General features: G+C 36.2%; 1 protein-coding gene across 3 annotated transcripts in view; it reads left to right on the top strand.

Moving 5' to 3' along the window:
* Nucleotides 1-23874, top strand: part of LOC124627508 (uncharacterized) — a 62154-nt gene that overhangs the window by 15568 nt on the left and 22712 nt on the right. Inside the window, exons 3-5 of one of the 3 annotated variants that reach the window (XM_053680220.1) lie at nucleotides 2639-2731; nucleotides 3216-3318; nucleotides 3739-5683. The exons of 1 other annotated variant lie outside the window; for it this stretch is intronic. In XM_053680220.1, the coding sequence (XP_053536195.1) occupies nucleotides 3756-5336 (1581 nt within the window). In that variant the 5' untranslated portion in view covers nucleotides 2639-2731; nucleotides 3216-3318; nucleotides 3739-3755 and the 3' untranslated portion in view covers nucleotides 5337-5683. Of the gene's footprint in view, nucleotides 1-2638; nucleotides 2732-3215; nucleotides 3319-3738; nucleotides 5684-23874 lie in introns of those variants that run through there. One more of the 3 variants, XM_053680222.1, reaches the window with a different exon arrangement.

Here is a 23874-nt window from a genome sequence, read left to right as displayed (position 1 = left end):
TAAGTCAGAATATAATCAAGTCTGATAATTTTTTTGTGAAGGTAGGAACATATCCAAATCTAATAATACTAACAATAATAAGAAGAAAGAATGACAGTCATCATTACTCAACATTACCAATCAAATTCAAACATAATAATACACATAAGAAAATCAAACTTGCATACCTGATAGAGAAAAACTACACACAGCAACTGTGTGGGAGATCTGTCTACAGATTCCCCAAATCTTTGGCCAGCTCTCCCCTAAATACCCAGATACTCTGTAGGTCCACCAAATGGTGTTGTTTGTGGTTAGAATTGGAATTTGGGCCAATCTGTGGAAGGATGTATCTTATTTATATACAGGAGGTAATTTATGTGAAGGACCTGGGGAAGGTATGCCTTTAATGTCATGCAATATTTTTCTCTAGATCTTATGTAGTGATTTAAACTGCTGAATGAGACCATATTTTCCAGATGCACTGAGACCTTTTGAATGATGCTAAACATGCATAGTTAATTACATGACAACATTAAACATATTATGTAATGCATACAGACCTTGTGTGAGTTTAAGATGATCTCAATACAGAGAGAGAGAAAGGTGTGGAAAGAGAGGAATAAGGAAGCAATGTAGTGATGTGCGATCTTCTCGTCTCCACTCAGTGTGATGTGTTATCTCAGGTGAAGCTGCTAATTCTGAGGGCAAGAGTTCAAGTGTTAATTCCTGTAGTCCTTTTTCCTCAGAGAGCAGTTCTCTCCAGGTTCAGATATCTTGGCACCAGCCTTACACACAGCAAACCTGCACTAATAGCAGATGGAAATGTTCAGCTGGCACCAGCAAGCAGTTTTTGATTCTGTGCTTATAAAGCAGTGGACATTAATTAGGCTAAAATGCTGAAATATACCTGGAGTAAAGACCAGAATACATTTTGTACATATTGTACAAATATTTCCAATTTTGGACATTTACTGGTGTCATAAGCTTGTGCTGCATAAGCATATTTGATGTTGTTCTAGCTCACATTGGTAAAATTCTGTCATTTGCCAAACAAATTCTATTTCTTAAATAAATGTGAAGATTTGGTGCATGTGAAAAGAGAACAAGATTTGTGGAATCACACTGTCTGTGAAGAGTGGTGCCAGCTGAAAATGTCAGTGCATGGTGAGCCTGTAAGTCCATGCTTGAAGAAAGATTTAGAATTTAGGATGAATGAGAAGGCTAAAACAGTAATCCTGAAATTCATACAGGCTGATGTTGTGTAATCTTCATATTAATCCCAGTGTTATATTATAGTTATAAACTATAAAATGAAGAGAGAGAGAAAAGAAGATGTATTTCCAGCACAGAATCATCATCATCATCATACATACATACAACATTTCTACAGTTTCCATTAGAATAATAAGAATAAGAATGAAGGGAAAAGTTACATTTTAAATTCAACAGAAAAGTGGTTTTAAAATATACAAAATACATTATCCAGAGAAATAACACACAATTCTTGATTGTATATATAATGTTCAAATTAATTTTTAAGCACCAATGGTTTTCTTTGTTTCTGTTTTAAATCTGTTTATTACGTTTTTTTATTGTATTGTGTCTGCTAAACAAGTCCATGAGTATTCAACTGTGCTGTAAAAAAAGTACTTGTTTTGTGGAGAAACGTGACATTTTTGCCATTTCATATACCATCTCCTCACTGCAGTCTTGCCATCAGACAGTTTGGATTGTCTTGCTATCAGATGCTAAAGTGTAAATAAAAGGCCACATATATTGATCATAACTATAAATCAATTAAAAAGCATGACATGTACTTCTTAAATATTATAAATTTTTTAACATTGACAAATTTGGGACAAGAGATATAAAACTATTCAGGGCATGCTGTTCTTGGAAGATATTAAACTTCAAGGTGGTCCTCATTTGTAAGTCGCTTTGGATAAAAGCATCTGCTAAATGAATGAATGTAAATATAAATGGTATTATATTCACGTGATGTCACGGCATCACATGTAAGTATGTTTTGGTACCAGCAAGTGGCACTGCATCAGCACAAAACTAGAACAGTCACCACTTCTGGTTTAAAATGACTGCAGGAGAAATTTAAAACTTGCTAATTACACTCAATTAATTACTGCATAGTTAATAGTGACCTCCTACTAAATTATTTACTGAGTAATTAACTAGTAATTCTTAGTGTTTTATAAGAATAAGATAGTTGTTAACAAAGAACTACCCATTTGTTCCCGCTTAGTTCCTGGATATTTATCTATGAGTAGTTGAACAGTACTGTAAAGTTTTACTTCATTTAATAGTTTATAATGTGTTTTATTGTTTAAATGTTCTATTGTAACTTTACTCAGTGTATTATATTCTGTAGATTTTTGCTAATTTTGCAGTTAAATGTAAAAATTAAAATTTTTACTAAACTTATTTAAACAAACACGCATATTTCCAAGCTTAGGTTTAGGTCTTAAAGGGTTAAAGAATAGATCACAGAAACAGACAAATCCTCATGCAAATGTGTGTTTGTATGTGTGTGCATCAACCTGCTTTTTCCTTTTTCTCATTCTTTTCTTGCCATATATTACATGGAGAAATCACTGCAGATATTTACCCAATAGTTACAATCTTTTTGATATGTTTCCTGTAGGTAAAATACTTCCACTTTCCCGTAATTTTTGCGACTAATTTGATTCTTCATCTGAAACACTTCTTCATTTCTGCCGCCAGCTTAGAGCAAAAGGTAAGTTCCCAAAGAGGGAAATGGCATAATAAATTGTAACGTAAAACTACATAATAATTTGTAATGCTTTTAAAAAAAAATAAAAATAAAGAAGAAAAGCTTTAGAACACATAATGCATAAAGGATTCTTTTAAGGAAATGGTGTCTGAACTGGACATTTGTGTGTAATTTATGTGTTTATACACATTTATGTAATTTTTAGTATTTCTCAAATACTGGTATGTTTTAGTTTAAGTTATGTAAATTTAAGTCATGAGCATCAACTCTACAACTTTGTGTTAGTATTTTATGGATTGCTTGATTTTTAATGTAAACAAATAATAGTATATTAATTTGTAACAGCAATAAAGATAGTATGGCTTCTTCTTAGATTTCTTGCAGTAGATCTAATTATCTCAAAGGACATCATATCAAAATACTAATGGTGCCATTAGCATAGTATAGAGGTTAGGAATCTCTTACATTGGAAACTTTTACTTTACAGTTGTCTGACCTGAGAACTGAGATCAAGTGATTAAGGAGCACTGGTGCCTCTCTGCATTCTGTGATCCAGTGTGGCCTCTCAAGCTGCCAGTCTGGTCTTTAATGTAAGATTGCCATAGCATTGTACATTGTACTGTACAATAATGTGATTAACAGTATATGAAGGTTCTCCTTTCTTCCCTTTTAAGTGGAAAGTCATGAAGAACCTACATAGATTGTCTACAAATGTGTTTCTCTGCTCTGATTTTTCTGAAAGCTTATTTAAAAAAAAAGAAATAAATCACAGAAATCACATCACAAAAAACTGTCATGAGAACTAAAATTTTCAGTAAGATAATTCACCCAACACATGTGATGTGATTAACTTCCACAGTCATTCCTGTAAACTTAAATAATGAATTATTTAGTATTTATTTTGGGACTGATAGCTGTGATTAAGTTTCTTTATTTTAAAAAATACAACACAAAAATAGACATAAATAATATAAAATAATTGTGTTTTAATTTGTGCGTTTTATTTACAGAAGTTCAGTAATTAATAATGTCATCACAAGCAGAACATGAATACCTCTGTTTTGTCACCTGGAACACAAATGGTATAAAAGGTAAAAAAACTTCAAACTCATCGGCAAAGATTTCAAAACTGTTGAACATCCTCAGTAAACTCCAGGCTGATATTGTCTTTATGCAAGAGACACATGTTGGACCCAAGTGTTACCAAATCTTCGAGAAAGTTGAAAAGGAAAACTGGCATGTATTCTTCACTGTATACAGCCCTAAAAGTAAAGGAGTTGCAATACTGATAAAAAAAGGCGTACCATTTGAGTACATATGCCATGATGAAGATTGCAGTGGGGGTTACATTGTGCTCTTCTGTTATCTGTATGGTGAACTATACACTCTTGTAAATGTGTACAATCATAAGGAAGACAGAATTGTCTTGGGTAGACTGAAAGAGTATTTGATAGAGACAGCTGAGGGTGTGCTAGTGGTTGGAGGTGATTTCAACACAGTTTTAGATCCCAGCTTTGATCGGAAACCTTCAACTTCAAGGCATTCACCATTTAGAGCTATTTTAGAAGATTTTGCTGTTTCTCTGAATCTCAAGGACACCTGGTCATATAAATCCCCAACTGAGAAGGGCTTCACACGACGTCAAAATAAGAGTTTCTCCAGATTAGACATGTTTTTCATGCCGGAGGACAAAATTAAACGGGTGTATAACATTATTACTCGTAAACAAGACATTTCTGATCATTATCCTCTTATCCTAAAACTCACCGTTCATAAGAAAACTGAAAAACAAATCCCAAATGTTGCCAAATGGTTGGAGGAAGATAAATTAAATTCTGACGTGACAGCAGGGAAGATTAGTGGAGCAGAAATATTGAGTGTGATCAAGTCTTTAACTAACTCAGAAGAACACAGACTTGATGAATTGGAAGTATACTCCTATAAACGGTTTCAATGTTCATTGACGGAAATCTTAAAGATACACTTCAACATCATGTTAACGAACAAATGTTTATATACGTCTTTTGATGAGTCTTATTGTTCAGGAGACAGACGCATCTTCAATGTGGACTATTTGATATTCACTCAAATTTTGGCCAAGCGCCTTGATGCATTCATTACCCCTTCTTTCAAGGGCAAGATAGAAAAAAATCTTCACACCATGTTCAGCGTGACCTTTGAGGCAGGTGAACAAGAAATCAAGTGGTCTTTCCTGTTAGACACCCTCAACAATCTAAAACAGATCCCCTCTACCCCCTCACCAGACTTCGACATTCTAGACTGCATTCTTCCTAGCGTCCAAAGCTCTAGAGAACTCAGGCGTTTACGAGTTGGCTGTCCCCTCACCAACACTATCTTCAATCTGGCTCTGAAGCACCTAGAAGATAAGATTTTTTATTTTAAATACAAATGTGAGGAGGTCAGACACTTAAGTGGTAAGCGTCATAAGCGCAACTGTAAGGAGATCATGTCTATGGCCACTGTTTGCTATCAAAGACGAGTTCTGCTCATACATACAAAATTAAAAGAGCATGAACTGAATGGTTTCAAAGATCAAGTGAAAAATTCAGGGCTTAAATATAGACTTAAACAAAACACAACATTCTGAGCAGAACACAGAGGACTGTCCAGTATACAATATAAGACCATTATTAAAACATATATATTCATTAGTCAACTTTTTTGCAAACTCAAACTGATGTCAAATTCACAAGCAAATATTTTTTACAGAACTTTTTTTTAGTCAGCTTTATTATTCCTACATTTAAACACAGAATTCACACTGTTTTTTTGGCTCTTTGCTGCTGTAATTAAGTAAATTTTGGTGTGGTACATGTGACACTGCCTCCTAGAGGAGTATGTTGCTTATGTTACATGCAAGTATTGATACTTTACCATGTGCAAGCATTAGCATGAGCTCGCCAAAGAATAAATCAGCCTTTATTGATTAAAAAAAAATTCCACAAATTTGAGTTTTATCAAATAAATAAGACAAAAGGATGTTAAAAAGTCTGTTATTATGAATAGTATTAAATATGGCAGTCCTGCATTTTGCTTCCTTGTAAAATACATTTAAGTTGCTTTCCACTAGATTTTTGGAAACTACATTATTACTGTGCACATATTTTCCTGTATCCCCTTCAATATATTTCTTTATTACTAAATGAGTTGTAACTATTTGTATATGTTAATAATTTGTGTAAAAAAAAATCATTAAGATATAGATTTAAGGCTTATTCAATCTTCAATCTATTTATTTGATGACAAAACATTTGTTAATATTTTAATAATGTATTTGTATTGTTAAACACCAGTTAACATTTAAACATCTGTAATCTATGCTTATATAAGGTATGTAGCTAAAAATCTTGAAATCTTGTTAACAACTGTGCAAGACATGAATTTAGTATTTAGTAGACTTTTTAGCAGTAGCTAAACTTACAATGCCCTCCACTGGTAAATATGAGCAAAGAAGACTGTGAAAAATTCTCTTTATTGTTTAACCATTTTATCTTTTGTTAAACAAAATTCACAAAAAATACTCTACTCTCATGGACATCACACGTTTATCCAAAAAAATATATATCTTTGTTAAATATAGGTCTGCAACAATTATTGACACCCCTATGAATTCATATGAGAAAAATATATTTGAAGTATATTTCCATAGATATTTAAACTATTTTTAGTACACTGGGTGACTAGAAACAGGAAATTGTTCAACCATGACTTCCTGTTTCACAGGGGTATAAATATGAGGTAACACATAGGCCAAATTCCCTTAAACATTCATAACAATGGGTAAGAACAAGGAATATAGCTGTGATGTGTGGCAAAAGGTTGTTGAGCTTCACAAAATGTGAATATGCCATAAGAAAATAGCACAAGCATTGAAAATACTCATTTCCACCTTCAGAGAAATAATTAAGAAGTTCCAGTCAACTGGAAATGTTATGAATCAACCTGGAAGAGGACGTGTGTGTATACTGTCTCAATGTCCTGTGAAGAGGATGGTTTGAGTGGCCAAAAAATCTCCATGGATCACAGCTGGAGAATTGCAGAAGTTAATTGCGTCTTGGGGTCAGAAAGTCTCCAAAACTACAAAACGAAGTCACCAACATCACCACAAACTCAAGTGTCTTCAGTTTGCCAGACACTAGTGGAACTTCTAATGGGATCGGGTTCTATGGTGATGAAACCAAAATAGAGCTTTTTGGCAATAAACATCAGACGTGGTTTTGGCACATACAGAGAGGTAGCCATATGGAAAAGTACCTCATGTCCATGGTTAAATATGGTGGTGGCTCTTTAATGTTCTGGGGCTGTTTTTCTGTCAGAGGACCTGGACATTTTATTAGGATACATGACATCATGGACTCCATCAAATATCAACAGATATTAAATGAAAACCTGACTGTTTCTGCCAGAAAGCTTAAAATGGGCCGTGGTTGGATCTTCCAGCAGGACAATGATCCAAGCATACATCAAAATCAACATAAAAATGGTTTACTGACCACAGAATGGATTCTGTATAGAGGAATGGTCTCAGATCCCTTGCCATGTATTCTCCAACCTCATAAGACGTTAATCATTTAGTTAATGTGTCTAATGATTTGTAAATGTATTTACATTTCCTGTCTATGTTAACACATAATTAACTGAAAAGTGTACATTTATGTTTGGCTAAGTCTTTGCATGACCTTACTTCTCTCCAAATCATATGTATGACACACAAACCCTTCTAGAGAGCTTTTTACAACATCTAATATGACAGAACTTACAACAAATGTATTTCCTCTCTTCTCTGTCACTAGATTTTATGTCAAAATTTTAGTAGTAGTGTAATAAATGTTGAGACAAGGATATAAGTGTGAATTTAATTATTTTAAACATAAACAGTCCAAAATCCCCAATCACAAACATTTAAAGGTACATTAGTTAAGATTAGCCAAGAATGGAGCTCTGGTGGTTAATTAGGTACAACAAAAATGGATCGATTTTGTCTCCTTGGACCCACTTACAATTCTGGTCCATGTACGTGAAGCACAACTACAGAATGCACAGTGGCCAACACAGTTCAGTTAGATGGGAGTGGGTGTTAGCATAGTCAATTAATCCTGACATGTCGTTTGCCCACTAGGCCACTTATCTTGTTATGGATGTTATAACACTTTCAACACAATATATTTGTTTGAGACTGATTTGCTGTCGTCAAGCGCCATTACCGTCTTGTTTTTAATTGAGTTTTTTTCCGTTCAGTAATACCTAGACCACCACTGCAAACACAAGCACTTGTCATTAAAAAATTTAAAAAATGCAAAGAGAATGTAGAGAATATGCAAAGATGGTAATAGTATTTTTTTCCTGTAAAAAAAAAAAAAGGTACATAAATGCAAAAGACAAATTAGATATAAAATATTAATATGATGATATATGAAAGATGAAAAGCATTCAAATAAATATCTAATCTAGTAATCTAATCTAATCTAGACGATATCTAATCTAGTAAATTTTCAGTATATTGCTGCAGGTATTGTCTTAGTTGTAATTATCACTTTAATTATTGCAAATTTGGTTTTATTTAACAATATGGCTTCCATACTCATTATTCAGCAGCTTATAAAATAGCTTAAAATTTTTAATATTGTGTCCATTAGTACTTATATGTACACACATTTATGAAACCATGACATATTACATCAAGGTCATGAAATCATAATGTATGCATGGGATATAAGCAAGGTCTGATTAAGATGAGTTTCCTCTGATGTCCTTTATGCAAATCAAACAAACAAGAATGCACCTCAACCTATGGATTGTATCATAAAAAAGTAAAGTTAATTTTTTTCACTGTTCATTTGTCCCATTTATTGTATTAATTGATAATAAAAAGAACAAAAACAACTGCCTGTCATGTTTATTCACTATTATGCTTATTTATTATGTTTAATAAATATATTACATTTAAAAATAAAAAGAGAATAAAAAACACTACTGCCTGTCATAGTTATATGATCTGTTTATTTAAAAAATATAGAAAATAACTATTTCCACAGGCTTTCATTTTCACTGGGTTTCCTGTCAGTGTCCTCAAGCTGACTCCTGAGGTAAACAGTCTAAAATGCACTCTGTCTTGCTAGTTTGGGTTTTGGCGAAACTTTCTGAGGAGTAGAAGAAGGTGTATTTTAGAAAGAACAACCATATTTACGCCATGCGTCCCTAAATCAATTAAACAGTCATCAATACATAATTTTCTAATATGTATGTGAATTCATTACATACAAGTTTTAATTAATACAGTCAATCCACCAAATTTCTGTTTTGTTAATGTGTTTTCTGATTTGTCGTTGTGTTATCTGATTTGTTAATGTGTTTTCTGATTTGTTATTGTGTTTTCTGATTTGTTAATGTGTTTTCTGATTTTTTAATGTGTTTTCTGACTTGTTAATGTGTTTTATGATTCGTCCTTGTGTTTATAATTTGTTGTTTTGTTTTTGGATTTGTTATTTTGTTTTCATATTTGTGTTTTGCTTTGCACTTCTCAGCCACCATAAGCTGCTTTCTGTTTTTCACTTTCATTTCTCTTGCTTTGTAAGTAGGAGCAAAAAAATTAAATAAAAATCTTGCCATAATCATCAACTTTTGTTGTAAATACTAGGGAACAGATATTTTCAACATCTGTGGCATATTTTCCTATGTAAATTCTTCCACATTTTTTTCAAGCTCTTGTAAATCATGTGCCTAATTGGATTCTTCATCTGACACACTTAATTTCTGCAACCAGCTGACTGCACAAGGTAAGTTATATATAATATTTTATACACCATATTTTCTAACTTTCTTAGACAATATTATATGATTCTTTTATAATATACTATTTTACCTAAAAGCAGAAGTCGAACACATAATAACACAATGCACAGAACACAGTTTAAGTAAATGTCTGTGATGTATGTGGATGTTCATATGTATTTCTGTTTTACACAAGTACTTTCCAAATACTGATTTATTTTAGTTTTAAATTATGTAATTTAAAATAATGAACTTCAGCTGTGTTCAAATTTATTTGTTCATTTGTTTTATGGTTTATTTTATTTTTAATATCAACAAATCATTGTCTAGAAATTTGTAACTACAACCAAGATAACATCATTTGCCTTGTTTTGTTGCTGTAGATCTAATTATCCTAAAGGACTTAATATAAAAGCTTAACATAGAGGATAGGCGAGCCAGGGGGAAATTCTAATTGGTAAACAGAATCACTTACAATGGAAACATTTACTTAACAGTTGTCTGAACTAAGAACTGAGATCAAGTGATTAACAACCATCAAAAACAAACACGGGTGTCCTTCTGCATTCTTTGAGCCTATCTTGTGCTTTCATGTTACCTGTCCGTAACATGGACAGGTTCTTTAGGATAAGAATGCCAAGACATTGCCTAACCCAATTTCCAAAAAAGTTGGGATTTTTTTCTAAAATGCAATAAAAACTAAAATCTGTGACTTGCCAAGTCTCTTGAAACGTTAATTAACTGACAAAAGTACAAAGAAAAGATATTCAATGTTTTCATTGACCAACTTAATTGTATTTTGTAAATATAAACAAATTTAGAATTTGATGCCTGAGTCTTACCTTCCAGGAGTACCAGGCTGCAGCACCCCAACTGATCCATCGGGAGGATCTGGTGTACCCTGTCTCCTCCATAATACCAAAAATGTCCACCAAGGGCAAAGTGCCATTTACTAAATCAGGCAACTGTATACGATCCATTGATGAGTCTGAACACGTGTACTCTGTATTCTTCTCACACTGGGTGTGGGTAGACACCATAGAGACGAGGGCAGGCTTAATGTGAGTACAGTTGCTAGATATGTTGCCTACAAAATCAAAGCCTTCCTCAGAGCAAACACGGAGAGGAAAGGTGGATGAGAAGCCAACATATACTGGAATAGAAGCATCGAGTGGGGTACTCACTGGGCAGAAATAATAGCTTTGGCTAACGTTACACATCCAAACTGGGCCATAGTTAAAGGAAGCTGCCCCCAACAGGCAGACCATAGGACACAAGTAGTGTTCATTGTAAGGTTCTACTAAACATTTATCCAAATTTCCCAAAGGTCGCATGAGTGGGCCTCGAGCAGTATGCTCATGACATACGAGACGTGTGATTGATAACTGTGTGAGCCGTGTGAAACATCCAATCCAAATACAAATTACTGTGGAGGCGGGTAGCCTCCGCATAAATGCTATATCTCTGCAGCTTTACCATTTGGGTGGCGGTCCTCTCGATTATGATGATTTGGGGGTGATCACTGCATGCCATGTGGTTACAGTGAAACTAAAAGTGGAGGTGCGATATTGTATTCAGGCCCCTAATGTGAGTAATCCCATTCGCCTTGGTAATATTACTGACTATGAAGGCACCGGCCAAGCAAAGAAACAACTTTGGGTGACCAGCAATCTTTAATGGACCTACTCGTGCAACGAATTGGAGGAATATCGCATGCCTGCCATCTGCTGCAAAAAATCAGCTCCTGCCACTTGTTCTACAATGGACTGTATTGATTATGTCTGCTTTACACAACTTTGTACCCTTGGCCAATTTAAGCAAAGCTAAGGCACATCTATGGTCTATATTATCAAGAGTAGTAGGCCTCGTCGATATGGGCAAGCCATTAGTGTGTTAGTGTTGTCGTGAGGGAGTATATTGTCAGCCTGCCTGGTGTTAGGCACTCACAAATGAAAGATTGTGCTGCTGTTTCTGACAGTAGTGTGGTGCAATGATGTTTCAGTCATGGGTACTATTTTCTGGACCTTAGTGGGTACAATTTTCTGGACCTACAATGACAATAAGTGCAGTCATTCCGACAACACTTATTAGAACGATGGCCGCAAGAAGCACCCGTTTTTTAGTGCGATGGCTGGTGTGGCTCAGCCGCATTCGGGGGTATGGCCACTGGGCCAGCTTGGGGTATAGCATCTGGTCCAACTGCATGGGCTGCCTGCGGCACTGGAACTACCAATTCAGGCAAGAGGAGCTGTAGAATTTGCTGGTTTTTATCTAGGAAAGGGATAGTGTTCAGGTGCTATTGGGGTCACTGGGGATCAGGAAGGATGTCGAGATCTCTCAGATCCTATAGATCTAGAGTCCAAAATGGCTGCTCGTATGGGTGACACTCTTCCTCTAACAACTGCATCACTCCCTCTTCAATCTCAGCATCAAGTATAAAAGGGTCCTCAGGAATCTGGCTTGGGTCTAGGAGGGGGGCCGGAGGTGCAGGGACTTCCCCAGGTGGTATGACAGCCACTTCTGGTACTGCCCGTGTGGAGTCTCTGCCTGGAATCATCAACGCCCTGTGCTCTGGAGCTAGTGTGTTCGTAGGGGTGTTGCTGTCACTTGCTGTCTATCGGCATGCTCTGCGATCTTCAAACTCCTAACTTGTCCACATGTTCTGTGGGATGGACTTGCCTAGGGGTCATCTGGATCGCTGTCAATTGCATCTACAGATCATCTACAGAGAGTGTGCCGCCTGTTTCTCAGGCAGGATGCAGGAGTCTACCTTTCCCTCCTTGATTAGGATGCTGGAGCCTATCTTCCCCATTCTCAGTAGGGTGCAAAAGTCTGCCCTTTCCAGCCCTGCGGCTACAGTGGATTAAGTGGTACCAGTGATCTTTGCCTTCGACCTTTACCACAGTTGGAGTTGCTCCAACAACCTTGAATGGGCCTTCTTTTTGAGGGTCATTGAAGTGCTTCCTTTTGAACGTGCGTATGTACACGTAGTCCCCTGGTTCCACCAGTCTCTCTGGTGTGGTGATGTCTTCACCATGGATTGCCTCATGAACCTGAGAATACAAATGCCTCTGGTTTTGGGTTAGGTGGTGCACATATTCCTGCATTTCGCCCTCTAGCTGTTCAAGAGGTGGGCCCTTGGAGGGGCCCCGAGTATACACCATAGGCATAGGGTAGCCCGTCAACATTTTGTGTGGGGTTAAATGAGTAGTACTGTTAGTCTGGGAACACATTTTCATTAGGGCTAGTGACAATGCTTGAATCCAGTTAAGCCACAAGCTTTCACAAATATTTGCATCCTTGTTTTTCAGTATTCCATTTGCTTTTTCTACCATTCCATGTGACTGTGGATGGTACACACACCCCAGCTTATGCTCCATACACAAGGCCTTAGCTACAGCAACTATAACCTGATTAACAAAATGCGGAGCATTGTCTGAGCTGATGAAATCTGGGACTCCAAACTGTGGAATAACTTCCCTACACAGAAACTTAGCTACTGTTAACGCCTCCTGATTGGCCAGTGCAACAGCCTCTACCCAATGACTCAAGTGGTCTCATGTCTCGCATTGGTTGAGTGCCTGTTAATCATGCTAGCTAAATAGGGGGACCACCAAACATCCCTGATTTTAAATTTAAAACTATCCTCATCCACAATGGCGTTTCCCCTGTGTTTCAGAAAGGATCTCCGTCCTCACTACACAACTTTAAACGTTTGTCACATGACCATTCAAGCACACTGGACATGCGCATGCAAGTATGAACAGGAAGTTGGTTGCTAGTCACTGGCAGGCACAAAAACCGGTGTTCCATGAACTTACCCTGCTTGAAATGAGATTTGTTGCTGATTGCTCTAATAATAGCTCGCCTCTTGTGCATGTAGGCAGCTGCAGTATTATAAAATACAGAATTTAACTGCACAATGGCTGCTAAGAATGACAACAAAGTCAGCAAAGCTTGCAGTTCAGTCTCCGTGGTGTTGTGTATACGATAAAGGTAGTGTAATGGTCATTTAGTAGGGCTTGAGAAATCAGGGAAAGATACGCAAAATTCAGAAGACCCAATCAGGGGGCGAATGTGGACGGAGCCTCACCTTTGTTTTCAAAAGTCTTCGTTTTGGTCTGTTTACACTGAAATGCAAGCCCGGAGTTTTCAAACTAAAACGGAGTTTTCAGTGTGTCCAAAAGTCTACGTTTTTGAGAGTCGAAAACGCTGGAGTAGTGTACACGCCAGCCATAACCATAGCAAAAGTTATGCGTAGAACGAAACTGGGCCTAAGAGTTATTTTAGAAGATCATACTGCTCTCTGAATCTGAGAGACACAATACCTTCACTTTTCTGATAAGGGATTTACACAATTTCACAATGGGTCATTACAGAATAGACTTTATTTTTAATGCCAGAGGACAAAATGGGAAAATACAAACTACAGAGCTATAGAGTTAAACTACAGAAAGATTTTGATAAATGTCCTCTTGTCCTAAAACTAAGAGTTCAGAAGCAAATAAAAATAAACCTCTGCAGAGAGATACAGAGGAGAGAGATTAACAGAGAAAAAGAAAAATGTCCCCTGATGATGTCACAGAATCTACTGTAGTAACAGTTTCAAACTCGGAAGTGAAACGTTTATGTGGTGAACACAGACGAGCGGAGTGATACACACAGTGAAACTTTCCAGTGCAGTTAAAGGAAATATATTCACTCCTGGAACGCCGCTCGACCAATCAAATTAGTGGACCAGAACTAACTGTTGTATAAAGGTTCATAATCTATCAGTATATATGCTTCTCATCTTCATGTGTATGTTAGCACAATATTAATTGAATAACAACAATTTCTGTATAATCATCTTTGCACGATTTAGGCATGTCCATACATACTGCAAATCATATTTATATTGTGTATGTTATTCACTGTTAAATATTTTAATTACATATTTGCAATTATCTGCAAGCATAATATTTTATCTTTTGCCATCAGGCCACAAATGTATAGGTCTACTATGAAAAGATAATATTTGATTGCTGTAAAGAATATAAATCAAGTAGCTTCCTACTTCTGAACTCTGGAAAAAGAGTAACTAATATGTAACATGTGACATACATGCTAATAACATCAACAAATTGCTTTTTTCCCTCCTTTTTTGTTTAAGAAACATGCCCATAATGAAACATATAGGGCTTTATTTTTGTGATCATGCCACGCTTGAAAAAACAAAGCATTAATATTTTTATTTTTATACCCATTAGCAGACATAGTGACATGGCACATAATGGTGCAAATGTAAACGGTTTAGTTTTGAATGAATAAATTATCAAGAGGTGTGGACTGGATAGTTGATGAGATATTCGGCTCTTCTTATTTCCTTTAAGATGCACTTTTCCTTTAAGTGCAGCATAGTGACATTTTACTAATGACATACGATTGGAGTTTATTTCCAGATTTCATAACAGTTTTACAGGATAGAAATAACCAGCCCGCTGACAAAATCTACAGCAGTATTAGTATTTGCAGTATTCTCTGCCACTAGACTTTATGTTTTAGGAAAAGTGTAATAAACATGGACATTTGGATATAAGTGTATGTTTTTTTATATACTGAATGCCAACAGGCCAAAATCCACAATTAATGACAAATATTTAAAGCCATCAATATACCAATTTTTAACTAATACAGTAATGAAGAAGCAAAAGAAAACAACAAATGATCATACACATACAGTCTTTCATTTGTACCAGCAGCTGATTGCTGAGTACAAGGTAAGTTATCAACAAGGAAATCTGTATGATACACTATTTATTTTGGTATTGATATTTATTACAGCAAATGATATCTTTTAGTCAGGTTTACATATGTCTTCACTAATATACAGTTCACATATATACCTTTTCAACTATAAGTCTAAAAAAGGTGAATGAGTATGTAGTAAAAACTGTATTGAGAACACACAATACACAGCGGACTTTGTACATAAAATGACATTCTCAAAATCCTTCACACAATTATGGCCCGATATGAAACAATTAAGGTGATGTGTCATGTAAAACGTTTTAGAGACAGATGCAAGTGCAGTTAAGAGCTTTATTGAAGAGACAGATACAAATCCAAATGGAAAGGCAAAATACATGGTCATAAACAGGCAAATGGTTAGGCAAAATCAAAGAGGATGAACTAGGCTAAGACAGGAATCGATAAACGAGGATGAGAAGAGGATCAAAACTATGAAACAAAAACGAGGATCAAAAGGCATGATACTGTACAAACACTCCGCCATGAACAAAGGCACACGATAGTTTTAAATACTTAACGAAATCAAAGGTAGAGCATAAACAGCTGTGAATAATAATGACACGTGAGGGAGACATCCAATAATGTAACAGGGGCGGAGACAAGTCATAAACCATAACAAAACACACGTGTAGAAAGTGAACAAAGTCACTGATAAACCCAGAAGAGCATGCTTTTGTGCTTCAAGCAGTTGAGGGGAAATCCGTGACATGCTGTTTGATCCTTGCTATAAACATACATAACATACAATAGACAAAAATATTAAAATAACTGTGATCCTAATTGTGTATTTTATTTACAGAAGTCCAATCATTAATCATGATGCCCCAAGAAAAAAGAAAAAAAAAGAAAAAACAAGACTCCGTTTTGTCACCTGGAAAACTAATGGTATAAGAAGCCTGGATGAAAAGTTTTCAAATGTGTTGCGCAGTCTCCGTAAAATTCAGGCTGATACTGTCTTTATACAAGAGACAAGTGTAGGGCCAGATTGTTACAAAATCTTCACAGACTTGGTACCATTTCCTTATCATAAAGATTGGAAAGTCTACTTCACTGTACACAGCCCTAAAAGCAAAGGAGTTGCAATACTGATAACAATGAGTCTTCTCCTATAATGCCTGATGAGGTTGGAGAATACATGGCAAGGGGTCTGAGATCATTCCTCCATACAGAATCTCTCCAGATCGGTCAATTTTCGAGATCCACGCTGGTGGACTCTTCTCTTCAGTTCACCCCACAGGTTTTCTATGGGTTTCAAGTCAAGGGACTGGGATGGCCATGGCAGGACCTTGATTTTGTGGTCAGTAAACCATTTTTATGTTGATTTTGATGTTTTGGATCATTGTCCTGCTGGAAGATCCAACCACGGCCCATTTTAAGCTTTCTGTCAGAGGCAGTCAGGTTTTCATTTAATATCTGTTGATATTAGATAGAGTCCATTATGCCATGTATCCTAACATAATGTCCAGGTCCTCTGGCAGAAAAACAGCCCCAAAACATTAAAGAGCCACCACCATATTTAACCGTGGGCATGAGGTACTTTTCCATATAGCTACCTCTTTGTGTGCACCAAAATCACCTCTGGTGTTTATTGCCAAAAAGCTCTATTTTGGTTTCATCTGACCATGCAACCCGATCTCATTTGAAGTTCCAGTAGTGTCTGACAAACTGAATATGCTCGAGTTTGTTTTTGGATGAGAGTAGGGTTTTTTTTCTTGAAACCCTTCCAAAAAACTTGTATGTGATGTAGGTGACTTTGGATTGTTGTTTTGGAGACTTTCTGACCCCAAGAGACTACTAACTTCTGCAGTTCTACAGCTGTGATCCTTGGAGAATTTTTGGCAACTCAAACCCTCTTCACAGTGTGTTGAGACAGTATAGACACGCGTCTAATTCCAGGTTGATTCATAACATTTATAAAAAAGATAACAGTTGAATGGAACTTCTTCATTATTGTCCTGATGGTGGAAATGGGCATGTTCAGTGCTTGTGCTACTTTCTTATAGCTACTTCATATTTTGTGAAAATCAACAACATTTTGCAGCACATCACAACTATATTCCTTGGTCTTACCCTTTGTTATGTATGACTAAGGGAATTTGGCCTATGTGTTACCTCATATTTATACCCCTGTGATACAGGAAGTCATGGTCGATCAAATATATTTTTCTCATATGAATTCATAGGGGTGCCAATAATTGTTGCACACCCATATTTAACAAAGATATTTTTTGGAACAAACCTGTTTTTACAATTGTTTGATATCCATGAGGGGCGCACGGTGGCTTAGTGGTTAGCATGTTTGCCCCACACCTCCAGGGTCGGGGGTTCGATGGCCACCGTGACTCTGTGTATGTGGAGTTTGCATGTTCACCCCGTGCTGCGGGGGTTTCCTCCGGATACTCTGGTTTCCTCCCCCATTCCAAAGATATGCATGGTAGGCTGGTTGGCATGTCTAAAGTGTCTGTAATGGGTGTGTGAATGTGTATGAGAGTGTGCCCTGAAATGGATTGGCAGCCTGTCCAGGGTGTACCCCGCCTTGTGCCCGATGCTCCCTGGGATAGGCTCCAGGTTCCCCGCAACCCTGAAAAGGATAAGCGGTATAGAAGATGGATGGATGATATCCATGAGAGCAGAGCATTTTTGTGACTCTTTTAAACAAAAGATCAAAAGTTAAATAATAAAGACTTAAAATAATTTAAAAAATGCATAGCCTTCTTTGCTCATATTTGTGCCGATATTAATGGAAGGCACTGTATATAGGTTGTGCACAAATGTGTCTGCCCTGTTTTTCTTTTTTAAGCTGATATATAAGAAATAAAGCAAAAAACAGTTGTAATCCCATTTTGCTTTATAGAATTTTATGCTGTGAAATCTGTAAAATGTGCAATGAGATATAATTTACCCAACTGTTACCCAACACATGATGTGAGTTACTTGTGTACAATTATTCCTGTAATTCGTTTAATTTCTACCACTAGCTGACTGCTGAGTACAAACTATAATTCCATCAAGGTCATATTTATTTAGGATAAAAGAGTATTTTCTAAAAATAATATACATAATAAATACAGTAGTGTTCATAAAATATATTGTCAAAATTAATTCATAAATTTATGGCGTTACATGAAAAACTTTAAATAGGTGTTTGATCCTTACTGAACACACAATACATAACACACAATAGACAAAATAATTTTAACTTGTGTATTTTATTTACAGAAGTTCAATAATGACATCACAAAGAAAATCAAGCCTCCGTTTTGTCACCTGGAACACTTGTGGTATTAAAAATACCTGTAAGTCACCTGAAAAACTTTCTGATTTGTTGAAAACTCTCAGTGACCTTCGAGCTGATATTGTCTTTTTACAAGAGACACATGTTGGACCAGCGTGCTACAAAATATTGGAAGATGAGACAGGAAAAGATTGGAAAGTCTACTTCACTGTGTACAGCTCCTGCAGCAAAGGAGTTGCAATACTGATAAGAGACAAATAACCGTTTGAGTACATATGCCATGGTGAGGATTGTAGTGGAGGTTACATTGTGCTCTTCTGTCGTCTGTATGGTGAACTGTACACTCTTGTTAACGTGTACAATAATAAGGTAGACAGAGATATCGTAGTTAGATTAAAAAACTATTTGATGGAGACAGCTGAGGGTGTGCTAGTGGTTGGAGGTGATTTCAACACATTTTTGCATCCTAGCTTTGATCGGAGATCTTCACATGCATGGCATTCACAATTCCAAGATATTTTAGAAGACTTTACTGCATCTCTGAATTTAAGAGACACTTGGTCATATTTATACTCTATTGAGAAAGACTTTACCCGATGTCAGAATGAGAGTTACTCTAGATTAGACATGTTTTTCATGCAGGAGGTAAACTTGGAACTGGTGAGTGACAATAGAGTTGAGCAACAGGACATTTCTGATCATCATCCTCTTGTCCTAGAGCTCAGAGTTCACAAACAAACTAAAAAAAAGATCCCAGATGTTGCCAGAATATTGAAGGGATTTATGTACAGTTCTGACAGGAGGTCAGGAAAGTTTAGTGGGGCAGAAATACTAAGTGCCATTAAGTCTTTGATTGGCATACCTGGTATGGAGAATGTGAAATACTACAAAAGCAATCGCTGTCCACTGACTGAGACCTTAAAGATAGAGTACAATACAATGATAAAGAACAAATAGGTACCTGAGCTATTTAAAACACACAGTGGCACCTTCAATATGAAATATTGAATATTCTACAAAATTCTGGCCAAACGTCTCAGTGTGTTCATTACCCCTTCTTTCAAGGGAAGGACAGAAATTAAACCTGATAAACGTTTTATTGTAACCTTTAAGAAAAAATCACAGAAAATCAAGTGGTCTTACCTCAAGAAAAGACTTGATTATTTGAAAACAAAACAGATCCCCTCTGGCCCCCCAGCAGAGTTCAGCATTCTGGATTCCCTTCTTCCTGAAGTTCAAAACACTTCTGGGGAAGTCAGACATTTGTCACGTGGTTTTCCACTTACCAATACTATCCTCAATTTGGCTCTGAAACATCTAGAAGAAATGGTTTACACTTATAAATGCAAGTGTGGGGAGGCTGCACACCCTGGTAAGTGTCATAAGCCTAAGTGTAAGAAAATCATGTCTAAGGCCAGTGTTTGCTATCAAAGACAGGTTCTGCTCATATATGCACAGTCAAGAGTAAGCAAGACAACACAAGTGGACGATTTTGAGGAAATTTCAGGACTTAAAATAAATATTACAGAAAATAAAGAGCCTTTTTGAACAGAACACAGAACTCTGCTATTATGTGTGTGTGTGTGTGTGTGTGTGTGTGTGTGTGTGTGTGTGTGTGTGTGTGTGTCATGATCCCCCCTTGAAGCAGCGTGCTCTAAGCGCGAATGCGCGAGCACCTGCTTTTCCGTTGTTGACCGTAATGACATCTGGACACGTGTGTTTTGTTTATGTTTCACAAAGTGAATATTTGGTGTGACAAAAAAATAGTTAGTGCAGTTTTATAAGGAAATGTGCTGTAAGTTTTTTTTTTGTTTGTTTTTTTTTTGAGCATCTTGCAAAACCAACCACAGTTCTTCTGGAGACTTTGACTGTCACACTTGCTTCTTATTTTTGCAGCAAAACCTAGCAGATAAAAACTGCCCTTCTTCTTTGCACACAATGGACGATAGAACTCTTAAAATACTAAGGTCACGCTTACTGCAGAACTGAAGTTCACTTGTAGTGAATTAAAATATATTGAGAGCATATTGGAAAAGGCTATGAAATATATTTACCAGTATATTTTAAATATATGCTTATTTTCCTGGATGTATTTTAAATATATTGCTACATTTACTTTACATCTATGTGCATTAGAACGTAAGAATCTCTGCGTAATTGACTGTTTTCATCTATTAAAAAAAAAAGAAAAAAAAAAGAAAGAAGTCTTGTAAATGAAGTTGGAATTCAGTTCTTATTTTAGTCAGCAAGTAACTGCTGCATATGGCCATGAACTGTAGCTCACAACTGTTACCTTAATGACACAACTGTTAAAGCTACTATTAAAACAGTTTAGTGTCAGTAAATTTTATACTACTGTTCATTTCAGTACCTTTCTACATACAATCTATCTATGTTTATTTTTCTTTTCTTTTACCACAGTATACTAACTTTTTATTATTACATCAATAAAAAAAATCGTTATTTAGAGTTTGACACATATGAAAATAATAAATAACAGTGTTTGTAGTTGCTTGTGTGTGTATTCATGATTACAATGTGTGAGTTCTCTGAGAACCTTGAATATATTCTTTTATCACTAAATGAGCTGTTATGTACACTATATATGCTGACAAAATATTTGTAATTGTTAAGATAATATATTTGTAAAGTTAACCACCAGTTACAGATAATGATCATTAATTTATGATTATATATGCACAGTCATGGGAACAAGAAAGTACACACTCCTTCATTTCTAGGTTTTTAATTGATCAGGGCCTAAATAATGATTGTGTGGTCCTCACTAACTTCTTTAAACAAACAAACAAACAAACAAACAAACAAACAAATAAACAAACACCAGATTACAATAGGTAGAATTTTTAGGCTTTTTTTTTTCTTAAATGTAAATCAGCATTCAGAAACCAGGTTAAAAATAATAAGTACACCCTATAATTCAGTAACTTGTAGAACCTCCTTTAGGAGCAAATACTCGAAGAAAACATTTTCTTTAGGAGTTCATCAGTCTTTCACATCATGTTGGAGAAATTTTGGCCCACTCTTGTTTAGAAAATTGCTTCAGTTTATTGACATTTGAGGGCATTTGTTTGTGTACAGCTCTCTTAATATCCTGCCAAGGGATCTCAAAGGGGTTGAGGTATAGACTTTTACTTGGCCATTCCAAAACCTTGATTTTTTTTCTTCTTTTGCCATTCAGACGTTGATTTGCTGGTGTGCTTGGGTTCAGTTTCCTGTTACATAACCCAATTTTGGTTCAGCTTAAGCTGCTGGACAGATGGCCTCACATTTGTTTCAAGAACATTCTGGTATAAAGTGGAGTTCATCGTTGTCTCAATGACGGCAAGTTTCCCAGGTCCTGCGGCTGCAAAACCAGTCCAAATCATCACCCCTCTACCACTAGACTTGACAGGTGGTATGGGGTGTTTGTGGTGCCACATTGTGTTTGGTTTTTGCCAAACATGGTGCTGTGAATGATAGCCAAACATCTCCACCTTGGTCTCATCAGTCCAAAGTATATTGTTCCAGAACGTTTCTGGTTTGTTCACATGCAATCTTGTAACTGAAATTGTGCTTCACATTCATTTTTGGAGAGAATGGTCTTTTTCATAGCCACCCTTCAATGAAAGCAATACTTGTTCAGGCTTTTTCTGACTGTGCTGTCATGAACATTAACAATTTATGTGCTTACAGAGGCCTGATGGTCACATGATGTAGTTCTTGAGTTTTTCTTTACATCTCTGAGTGTTAAACTGTCTGACCTTGGACTGAATTTGCTGAGATATCCACTCCTGGGAAGCCTGGTAACTGCTTTGAAGGCTATCCATTTGTAAACGATCCTCAATTCTCACTGTAGAATGGTGAATATCAAGTTCTCTGGAAATGGCCTTAAAACCCTTGATATAAGGTGATTTAATTAGAGGAAGATGTACTTTTGTTTTCCCATGACAATATGGAGCTAAAAATGTGTGTTAGACATGAATTTATAGAATGTAATAGTTTGTAGTATCAAAACTAAAGTGAAAGCTGTTTATATTTAGTTTATGTTTATAAATGTTTGTAATTTATCAGTAAATAATATTTATATATAATACAATATATAATGATTGACAATGATTTACTATGCATGTTCTCACAAGATTAATTGAATAAAGACATGCACAATCATTCCTGGCTACATGGTTGCATGATTTGTCATGTCCATACATACTCCAAATAATATTTACAGTGGGGGAAATAAGTATTGGACGCATCAGCATTTTAGAAATATATTTTCACTGAGGCTATTCACATGAAATTTTCACCAGACATCAGTATTAACTTAAGAAATCAGGAAATATGAAGAAATCACAACATTGAAGTCCATACATTAAGTTATGTGTAATACAGGGGAATGATACAGGAAAAAAGTATTGAACATACTAACTGAAATTTATTTAATACTTAGCAGAGAAGCATTTGCTTGTAGTGACATCTTCAAGACGCTTCCTGCATGAAAAAAATGAATCCTGTTTCTCCAAACATGGTCTGTGGTATGACAGCTAAAATTGTTCAATTTTGATCTCGTCTGACCAGACTACACTCTCCTAGTATTTCATAGGCTTGTCCAAATGAGTTGAAGCAAACGTTAAATGAGCTTCAACATGCCTTTTCTTTAGTAATGGAGTCTTGCGGGGTGAGCGTGAGCAGGGGAGTGCATTGCCTATTGTTTTCTCTGTGACGATGGCACCTGCTGCCTCCAAGTGTTTCTGGGGCAATTTCTGAGTGATCCTTGGCTCTTGGGCTACTCTTCTGACTATTCTTCTGACTCCCTGGTCAGAAATCTTACGAGGAGCTCCTGTGTGTGGCCGGTTGATGATGGAGTGATGTTGCTTCCACTTGTGGATAATGGACCCAATGGTGCTTACTGTTTTTGAAATATGTCTGTATCCAATTTCATCAATATGTTTTGCAACAATAAGGATGAGAAGGCCTTGAGAGAGCCCTTTGCTTTTACCCATCATGAGTTGTTTCTTGTGTGACACCTTGGTAACGAAAAGCCTTTTTGTAGACCATCAACTTACTAACCCAGCTGATATTAATTTGCACACATAGGGGGTATAATTATTTACAGATTTCATCTTGTTCCTCGCCTTACCTTGCCTTGGAGAACTGCTTTTTTTTTAGCATGTTCAATACTTTTTTCCTGTGTCATTCCACTTTATTACACATCACTTTATTTATAGAGTTTAATGTTGTGAATTCTTTATATTTCTTGATTTCTTGAGTTAATACTGATGGCTGGTGAAAATTTCATGTGAACAGCCTCATTGTAAATACATTTACTGAA

Source organism: Ictalurus punctatus, chromosome 1 (assembly GCF_001660625.3).
Source record: "Ictalurus punctatus breed USDA103 chromosome 1, Coco_2.0, whole genome shotgun sequence".
Lineage (NCBI taxonomy): Eukaryota > Metazoa > Chordata > Actinopteri > Siluriformes > Ictaluridae > Ictalurus > Ictalurus punctatus.
The sequence above is the reverse complement of the archived record's forward strand: the minus strand, read 5'-3'. Positions and strand labels throughout refer to the sequence as shown.